Genomic DNA, 10,167 nt, shown 5'->3' with positions numbered 1-10,167 from the left:
GTCAAAGGCCAAGCAACTCTCCCTCCATGAGGAATAGCTAGTGAGTTGCACTGAATAAGGGCTGAAGAAGTTCCAAGGAGAAAAGAAAGGAGATGGCTTGCAAAAATAAATAAATCTGAATGTCATTTTTTAAAATGACATTCCATTAATTTTGCTCTCTTGTCTTAAGGCGCAAAGAAGTGACCCAAACATAAATAAATAAATAAACACAAAAAGACCCAGGCCACAATCCGCTGGAGAGTTCAGCCCCGCTGAAATGTCTCCTGCATCTCCGAGGAGTGCAACAGGAAAATTCCTCAGTGGATTATTCTCCCTCTTGACAGCGTCAGTGGCCCAGGCTCTATTTGTGGATATATTTTGTGCCCATCCATTGTGGGAGGGATTTTGATAAGGGAATAAAGTCAACACAACCAATGTCCATTGCAGTTAAGTCAATGGACTTAAAGTGAGGTTTAAGTTCTCACTTAAATTTATCCACCATCTTGCAACACACCTGAATAACAATCAAGATAAGGCCTCTTTTCTTCAGGAAAGCACACATGATTCACCCCGAAGAGCAAGCAATCTCACTTGAGTCAACAGGATTACAACTCATCACATCCCTGATAAGATATAGGGCAGGGGTGGGGAACATTTGACTCTCCAGATGTTTCTGAGCTCTCTCTCCCATCAACCGCAGCCAACATGGCCAATAGTCAAGGCTGAAGGGTGTTGAAGTTCAACACCATCTGGAGGGCCAAAGGTTCCCCATAATAGGGTTTTCATAGAATCACAGAATCATAGAGTTGGAAGAGACCACAAGGGCCATCGAGTCCAACCCCCTGCCAAGCAGAAACATCTGCACCACCTCTGCACTGTACTGAGGGGGGGAATGAAAATTCAACACAGTATTTCTTCTATGTGTCCTTCCACACATAACTAAAAACAAACAGAAAGATTCCGATTCTAATTTCTAGAGGGGAATAGGGTACAGCTAGATGGCATCTGATGGGAAAGCCCTTGCCTAAAGAAAATTCTCATTCAATTCCTTTTCACTCTGTTTTCCAAATGCCAAGACTTTTTTTCATGTATCCACATAACTCGGACCTGTGGTTTGAGTGTTATACTCCCCTATCCAGTTCACAAGTAACACATAAACATGGCTTTAGCACTATGTGGAAGAAACGTCATGAGCCCGAGTGAAATGATGGATTTGTGCACTCTCCCCTAGGGATGAGCAAGTATGTTGACAGTGCTTTCTTTCAATATCCTGCTATAATACATTCTATGTTATTTTCATTAACAGATGCACTTTCCCCTAGTATGTGCATTTTTGTTCACATTACTTGTCTGGGGAACTGTTCTGCAAAATTCATTGAAGTGTGAATTTCAAAGGATGGCTGCATTTCAGTTTGCAGATTGTTGTGGAAAGTACAAATGAGGTATGTTCACCTTGAAATGAGAAAGGAATTGGCTTTTGTCCTCATCCTATTCTTCCACCACGTCTCTTCTTCTCCCACACAGGTGGGAGGACTTTTGCCGAGTTTTGTTTTGCCTCCACAGAAACTCAGTTCAGTGTTATGTACAAACCAGGAACCCTGCTTTACAACAAGAAGAAGAAGAAGAAGAAGAAGAAGAAGAAGAAGAAGAAGAAGTGGAGGAGGAGGAGGAGGAGGAGGAGGAGTTTGGATTTGATATCCCGCTTTATCACTACCCGAAGGAGTCTCAAAGTGGCTAACATTCTCCTTTCCCTTCCTCCCCCACAGCAAACACTCTGTGAGGTGAGTGGGGCTGAGAGACTTCAAAGAAGTGTGACTAGCCCATTTACAACAAATTATAGTAAGTTAAACAAGCAAGTTTCATGACCAATATCCTTGGTTGGTACATAAAGCTAAGCCAATATTTTGTTTTGTTCTGTTTTGTTTTTTAAAGCAAATCTAAACTTGATAGAACTGCTTTTTCCAACTGCAGGGGTGGAAGAGTGCATAAGCACGATGCTTCACTCTGGCTCATAGAGACTCATATCCATGTAGCACTAAATCATGGTTTAGTGTTATGTGTGGACACAGCCATTGTTTCCCATCCAACTTAAACATGGCTATACTGCATGCATTTCATGATAATAGTGGTTCACAGCATACAGAAGCTTCAGCAGTGACAGAATAACTCAAAGACATCTTTACAGGAAAACCAGTTGCTGACCAAGAGTGCACATTTTGACGAAGCCAAAGACTGATGCACATGCAAAGCGAACACCTAAGTTTCAGTGGACTTTTAATAGGCTGATCCGGAAAGCAAGGCTGGAAAAAATATTTCAAAATCATAAGCAGTTACCCAAACTGTTAGGTGCCAATCCTGAGAGAGCTCAGGAAAATATTCAATTCCCAGTGTGCCAGCATCAGATTCCTGTGGACAAGTGTTCAAGCTAAGAGGAAGCCATAACACCATCAGCTGGGTACAGGATTTGTACACGAATCTCTAGTCATTTTGAATCAGCAGAACAACTGTTAGAGCACACGTGCTTTCATTTTCAAATTCTTGGCCTAAGTCTGCATGCACACTGACTTGAGAGCAAGCCTCAATGCCCTTGCATCAGAACACATATACATAGGCCCAGGTTGCAAGTACAGCCAAAAAGCAGGTTAGGCTGTATGCTTTTTTCACCATTTCCCTTGGGTGTCATATCCTTTCTGATGCAGAACAGTTGTTTGCTTTTTCAGTCACAATTGGGACAATCTCAGGTAGCCTAAGCACTTAGAAATTTGAAATAATTATTCAGCCATCTGCAGCGCCAGTGCCTCAAAATTTGACTCTAGCACCTAAAAATGGCAACACGCTTAGGAATTGGAAATAGTTTTCCAGTTCTGCTCCAAATACCTAGTCAAAAATAGTATCAAGCCACTGGTTTACACATCTTGCCACTCTGTTACAGTCTGGTGTAATATCCTAGTTTGTTATACTACAAGCAGCTGTTTCATAACAACTGAGAAAAAAGGAGGAAGCTTACAGTGTAAGAAATCGTTGCCCTTGCAAGTTATTACAACACTATTTTCCCGTACTTTGCCTGCAAGTTGTTCCTCTGACAGAAGCTTGAAACAGCTCCTCCCCTCCCCCAAATATATTTCTCAAAATATAAAATATAAACCATCTGTATTTATCCTGGAAACACACAATTTTGAAAATATAATCTGATGGTGTATATAAATAAGGGAACATCTTACAATTCAAGACACAGCAAGTGAAGAACGGCAGAGGAGAAGGTACCCGCATGAGAACAGGAGACAAGGTCTCGTGGTCCAGACCAGCTTGAGGAAGAGAAGGCTGTGGGGCTTGAGTAAGTCAGGTGGTCTTCCCTGATCTGGAAAGAAACCTCACTGGATAACCTCTCAAAAGCAGACACATACAAAACCCTCAGTGGAACTGCGAGAGCAGCGCTATGGTCTGCTGAATTCTAGCAATGAACAGACCACATCCCTACAGACTGGGGTTTCTGTGCAGATTCTTCTCACATCATGGTGAACTGAAACCACCCAGACATAAACACATTTCACTAGGCAATACAAGTGGACGTGCAGATCATGTGTGTTCCCCAACCCCCCCAGCAGCTTGAGCCTGGCTCACCCCTCCTCCCCCATTCGAGATGCAGACAAATCAATTGTACTGATTCAGTAACCTGCATTTCCCTTTCCCACTGCTTCAGGCAGGCTACCTGCCATCTTTTGAAAGATACTGCTTGCACATTGATTGGCTTAAACGTATATTCACTCCCTCTTTCCTCTTTTTAAAAAGAGGAGCAGATTTGTTTCTTTTTCTTGCTGAAAACCTATTTCAGCGAAAAGGGGAAATGTGGGCTAGTGATGTCACTTAGCTTTCAGCCAATCAGCACTGTGCACAGCCAGCTCTTGCTGCAAGTTGCAGGCTGGTTCTCCCTGATCCAGATATGGGAGAAGATTCTACACTTAAGCAAAATGCAGCGAGTGAGTTTCTACAGTGAATGCTCTGTTTATGGTATAATGTATGTCACCTACTGTACTCCTCACTGAGGAAGCTAACCTATGTCTGGCCTGGACAGCCTCAAACTGCAGGAATGTCTCATATGATGGGAGTGTCTTTTTAAAATCCCTACACACAGAAAACTAGCATGTGGGAGGGGGTTGTATCATAACCTTCTCTCTGACATGCCAATTTTCATGGTGGAGGGATTTCTTATTTTCAAAACAGGAGCATTCCATCATGGCTGCCTTCATTGCAGTACTAGGTGTTAATATACCCAGAGATTGCTCTGCGTGAGTACTAAGCTGGAGTTGTCATGGTGCTTACCTCCCGTTAAATATCTAATTAGAACTGCAAGCCTCCTTGCCAAGAGAGATTTGATCAAGGCTGGTTGGAGGGCAACTCAAAGGTGGTTGGAGATGGATAAAGTGAGCCACAAACAAACAAAGCTATTACCTATTGCAATGCAATGGAGGTTAATTTGGAAAGGGGACTTTTGGACTCTTGTTTTCCACATCCACTGGCCATAAGGAAAGATGAGCATAACAGAGAAGAGCCACCCCACGGCTCTGCCTTTAACGACGGATCATTTTCCTCCTCGGTCCTCACAGTCCGACCATGCGCCTTATCCTAAAATAAACTCTCCTGGGTGTCGCCATATCCGTTGAGGGAAAGGAGCCTACTGCTCTCCGCCAAGGTGGAGAGGAGGCCCCTCGAGCCGTCGGAGAACCTCGGCGGGGCGGCCGGCGCGCCTCCTTCCTCAGATGAAGTGGATCCAGGCGCCGGCGCCCGGCTCGTGGCCCGAGGCGGCCGCCGGCCTCTGCCTGGCGCGCAGCCGGTAGTTGTGGCCGTCGTTGTTGTCCCAGTACTCGGCGTCGGCCACGCGGTAGCGCACGGCGAACTCCAGCAGCGTGGTGCCCGCGCCCACGGGCAGGTGGAAGGCGAAGCGGTCGCTGTGGCCGTTGGGCGGCGGCGGCAGGTAGGCGGCGGGCACCTCGTTGCAGCTGGCCCAGCGGTTGAGCGTGTAGCGCACCGACACTTGCTTCTCGTAGGCCACGTTGAGGACGCGCACGGCGCCGCGCAGCCCCGACGCCTCGGGGCGCACCCACTCCAGCCTCACCTTGTGCTGCCGGACGCGCTCGGCGAAGCCCGCGCTGGCGCCCGGCTGCGGCGGGAAGAGCGGCTCCAGCACGGGCGCCGGCGGCCCGAAGAGCACCGGCTCCAGCTCGCCCAGCGACGGCGGCTTGCGCGTCTTGAGCAGGTCGGCGGCGCGCGGCGGCAGCGGGAAAGGCGAGGCGGCCAGCGGCGCCGGCGGCACCCGCGGCACGTCGGCCTGGCAGAAGTGGCGCACGGCGATCAGCTCCAAGCCCAGCGAGTCGGCGAAGCGCACCGTCTTGCGGCGGGACGGGCTCTGCTGCAGCGCCGGCCGTAAGCCCCGCTCGCCCGGCGTGGGCAGAGACTTGGCCCGGCGCCGGAGGGTCGGGCTGGGAGGCACCGACGGCAGCGTGGGCTCCCGGCCGCGGGAAGAGGGCGACGCGGGCGGAGGAGAGGTCGGCGGCGACGGGGAGCGAGGGGCGGGCAGCGGGGGCGGCTTCGCGGGGGCGACAGCCTCTGCCGCCGCCTCTGGGGTCACCGGCGGGGAGGGCGGCGGCGGCGAGGAGCAGGGCGGCGGAGACGACGACAGCGACAGCGGCCCCTCGACGGGCTCGGGCTCCGGGCTGCAGCCGCCCTTGCACTGGTCGGCTAGGCTGCCGTAGAGGCAGGCGCTGCAGCTGAAGTTGCGCGGGAGGTAGAGGCGCGGCGGCGGCGTGGGCACCGACGCGTGCACGGAGCCGGCCTTGTCCATGGCGGCGGCAGTAGCGGGGCGCTCTCCTCGGAGGGGGCCGTCGGGCAGGAGCCTCCCTTCAGCAAGCCGGCGGCGGCGGCTACAGCCGGCTCTCCGGCGGCGCCATGGCGCGCCTGGGCACCTTTCCCGCTACCTCGGGGCTGGGCTGCGGGGCTCACCTTGGCCGGCTTGCAGACGTGACGGGTCACGATCCAGCTCGGAGCCCCTCGCGGCGCGGCGCCTCTCCTCTCTCTGGGTGCTGGGAAGACGTTCCTCTCGTTCGCGGCCGCGGGAACAACCGAGCGCGCACGTCGCTGCTGTGACCGTGAGTTGCCCGCTGAGCTCCGCGTCTGGCGGTGGCAGCCCTACTCCCGCAGACCCCGGCACGATGGAGGGGGAGACCACCGTGACGCGCCGCGGCTCCCGGGCTGCGGCTGACGTCGTGGAGTCATGCAGCCGCCGCCGCCGCCGCAAAATATACGCATCCCGGGCCTCGTGTCATCTTTCCAATTCATCACCGCTCCGCTCTCCGCCCCTTCATCTCCGCCTCGCCTGCTCGCTCCTCTGCCCCCGCCACCTCCCTCCTTGTCATCTCGGCTCACGATCAACCCGCCCCCCCTGCAAACTGTGACGATTGTGCCACCCGCCTTCCTTCCTCTTCTTCTTCCCCCTCACCACCCCCTGCCGTGTCCTTAAGTACTTGATCCCAAAGCAAAGGGAGGGGGCGGCGGGAGGGATTCCCCCGGAGAAGGCTCCCTCCCTCCCCGCTCCAGTCTGTTACCGGAATAGCAGAATCAAGGCTCCCTGGGAAACCTAAATACGCGGCAGAGAGGAGATGCAGCTGGCTTGCGCGCCGGATCTGGCAGCGTAGATTTAAAAAGGAGGAAATCCAGTTTAATCCCATGTAATGCATTTTTCAATAAATCGGCCGCGCTCGGGAGTGCAGAGCTGCTCAGTCACGGTCAAGAACAAAAGGTACTCATTAGGCGCCGAATGAGCTTGATTGGTTCCATTTTCTTGAAAGAAAGTTAATTATGGTTTTAATAAGGAAGATCAGGGGAGGAAAATAATGCTAGTTCAATGGGAGCAGAAGGAATTTTGTCACCCGTTCAATATTCCTCGGTTAAATATAATGCAGCCTCCGTGTTTTGATTTGTGAAGGAGATTTATGGAAATTGCATAAATAACGGAGAAACTAATCCTGTATTACAGTGAATGGGAGCAACTACGTGACTTGTGCTTGACTAAGCATAGGAAAGACCAAGCATCACTGCCATTTTGATGTATCTCTGAGTTAAGATTGTTGTCGTTTCCACCTGAACCCTTAATCTAACAAAAAAATTTTAAACAGGATTCAGGCAGTGGACTCTGGAGGTGGCTAGAGCAGCAATAATTATGGAAGAAAGAGACGTGACAACAAAGGCATTCCATATTATCTTCTATACTAGTGCAAATAACAACAAACCAAAATATCACTAAGTAGGTTTCTTATCCGCCATTCCTGATCTAAATGCACGTATCAGAGGCAGATTTAGGGGTGCATGATCAGTTTGGTGGCACTGGGTGTGGAGCCTTGGGAACGCCACAAATATGCTTTGGGATGGGGTGTCAAATTTTGGCACTGCACAAAAAAACTATAAAGGGTTAGCCGAGTCCTGTGTTCAGAGTCTTCAATTGCCTGAAGTTTATGTTGGTCATCTGCCAGAGGGAAGAAGGAAAGATTGTGATTTTAGGCTGATCCATGTGAGAAGTAACTTTTTTTTTTGTTTATTTTAATACAATCTCATGTTCTAGATATTTTATATATTCTGTTAATAAAACAAACATTTGTTTAAAGTACAGCTTGTGTGGTTTGATCAAAGGGGAGTCTATACAACCTATATTATCCCGCATCACACCTTGGGCCTTTTAACCATGGTAGAGTTGAACTGCTCTTTATTCAGCAGGTGATGGTATCTAACTCTCTGATATGGTGGTTATTAAGCTGCTTGTGGAGAAGCTATCTGGAAAATCTCTGCACTTTTTGTAAAAAGGGTCATCCTTTCAGCGCTCAGGAGAGCAATTTGCACACCATGTACAAATAAATCATAGGTTCTTAGGATTATTAGATGCCTGTGATAGCTCATGTAAAATTATGCATCCTCAGATAAAGAATAGCCAACGGTTTATGTCTGAAAACTCTTTTATGTCCACATACTTTGGCAGAAAGAGCAGTGTTCCTTGGGGACTTCTCATTCTAAGCAAGGCATGCTTGCTGAAAGTGTGGAATCCATTATCTGGCAAAGGATTTTGCATCCTAAGGTGCCAAACATCAATACAATACTTAATTAAACTAATTAGGTTTTTGTAAACAATTGGTTATCCTTATTCAAACACTGAGAAACATGGTCAATTTTTAATGAATTTCAGATCATTTACAAAGCTGCTATCTTGTGTAAACCACTAAACTCTAATGTTAGTGTTTATGTCAGAAGAGGAATTGCAATATATGTAGAAAAGAAGCAGCTTTTAAAGCATGTTAAAATATTTCAGAATTAGTTAATAAAGTCCCCCCCCGTCTCTTACTTGCACTGTAATTTGGATAAATATAGAAGGAGAGAGGACTAAGTAAGTGTAATTATGTTTTTCCTTCTGTATTTTGGGGGCGGGGAGGGAAGGGATGTTGCCAAATTTCTGTGACAAAGATTCTCTCAGTTCTTGTATCTATTTGTTTCAGAAAGTAGTTTTTTTCCATTCATCTGTTCTCTATGCATTTGGACACCTTTTAAACCATCATTACCAAATTTAGCATGATGATGTCTGTGATCAAGGAGCAGATTTTGTTCTATGTTTGGGTAAGATTGGATGCCATTTTGATTCAAGATGATGGACTGAATGTTTCTAAACAATTGCTTTTAACTACTGACTTCAGAACTGCACTGATTTTTTTAGTTTCTCAGAATTCTTGAGCAATGTCAGATACACTGTTGCCAAACCTCTATAACTGGAGAAATAATTTAGCAAAGGTAATCTCTGTGTATAACTATTTGAAACACACACACACAGACACAATTTAGAACTTTTGTATCTTTCTTTTAAAAAGTTAGAGATGACTTCCAACAAAATAACACAGTATTAACAAAACACAATTTAAAATTACATAAATGGCAACAGCCAAAAGCGGTGCATTCTGTAGCAGTGCTCTTGCAGAATCAGAAATGCCCACTTTGTCAGAGACTTTTGGGAAAGAGCTGGGTTTCATGGCCTTTCTGAAAGACAATCACAAGAACTGTGTGAATTCGGTCTTTGGCGTAGGGATTTTATAACTTCAGTGGCAGTGAAGTTCCTGCACTCTGTCCCTGCTCACTTCATGTAGGCACATGGAGCTAGGGCCCTCATGTAGAAAATGGATATTTTTTTGCGGGGTGGGTGGGTAGAAAGCATAGTTAATTTGTGAGACAAACATTAGTGTAGCAGAGAAAGCAGTCTGCAGTAGATTACATTTGTTGTGTTTTGGTCTGACACCCACTCCCATGGAGCAAGGCAGGTTGCAGGACCACTGATAGACCCGAGTCTGTGACGTGTTCTGAACTTCTGACAGAAGCCGAGAACACACTGGGGTCTTCTAAGCCTCTACCTCCAGACTACCTTTTTGCCCACTTTTAGAGGCTTCAGATTCTTAAAGGACCAGCCCTCTAATCTGCCCTTCTCCACCCTTCCATCACCTTCTGCCTTGTGAGCACCCTGTCCTGCTGGAGCACTGAGGTACTGTGGGAGCCATTTGGTTTCCCAGGCTGAAGGGAAGGTGCCTGCCAGAATCCTGCCTCAACATCTAGTGTCTCTGATGGTCCTGGATATTCTTCTGAAGGCTCCTATCTGACCTCCTTGGTGCAGTGGTCTCCTGACCTCCAGTCAGAGCCTTCAACTTGGTTGGTCTCCTCATCTGATGCCTCAGCAGCCTCTGACTCTTGTGTCTGGATTGCTGCTGGATTCAAGGGTTGTGACAAACTTAAATCCCGAGTTTCTGAAAGAACGTATCACCCTGCCTGTGCACAAATATCTCTAGTGGAAGCCCTGGTAGTGATCTCCTCACCCAGTGAGATCCATGGGGTGGGGACTAAGTGTGCTTTCTTAGTGCTGGCTCCCTGCCTCTGGAATGACCTCTCTTCTGAACTGCATCTCACCATGACATTGCTCTTGCTTTTTTGTTGGGTGAAGATGCATCTCTTTGTTCAGGCTTTTGGGGAAGGGTGAAGTACACTGGACTAGATTTTTTAAAATTGTTGCTGCTGTTTTGTTTACACATAATTTATGTTGGCTTTTTAAAATATTATTGTTTAACTTCTGGTTTCAATTGTATGCATTTCCACCCTGCAACCTTTGGATGAAGG

At 48.0% G+C, this 10,167-nt stretch overlaps 1 protein-coding gene across 1 annotated transcript; it reads right to left on the bottom strand.

Annotated features, from left to right (window-relative positions):
* Positions 1-3,830: 3,830 nt before the first annotated feature.
* On the bottom strand, positions 3,831-7,536 carry LOC310769987 (protein phosphatase 1 regulatory subunit 3E-like). The gene has a single exon (XM_083629833.1). It carries the CDS (start codon positions 5,816-5,818, stop codon positions 4,733-4,735), a length of 1,086 nt encoding a protein of 361 aa, XP_083485959.1. The 5' UTR covers positions 5,819-7,536; the 3' UTR covers positions 3,831-4,732.
* Positions 7,537-10,167: the final 2,631 nt, after the last annotated feature.

The sequence above is a fragment of the Podarcis filfolensis genome, assembly GCF_964270895.1.
Source record: "Podarcis filfolensis genome assembly, chromosome: 8".
In the NCBI taxonomy this organism is placed as follows: Eukaryota; Metazoa; Chordata; class Lepidosauria; order Squamata; family Lacertidae; genus Podarcis; species Podarcis filfolensis.
The sequence above is the reverse complement of the archived record's forward strand: the minus strand, read 5'-3'. Positions and strand labels throughout refer to the sequence as shown.

Bases quoted from the DNA above. Each gene is read 5' to 3' on its own strand.
- LOC310769987 (XM_083629833.1), bottom strand. From the start codon at position 5,818: ATGGACAAGGCCGGCTCCGTGCACGCGTCGGTGCCCACGCCGCCGCCG.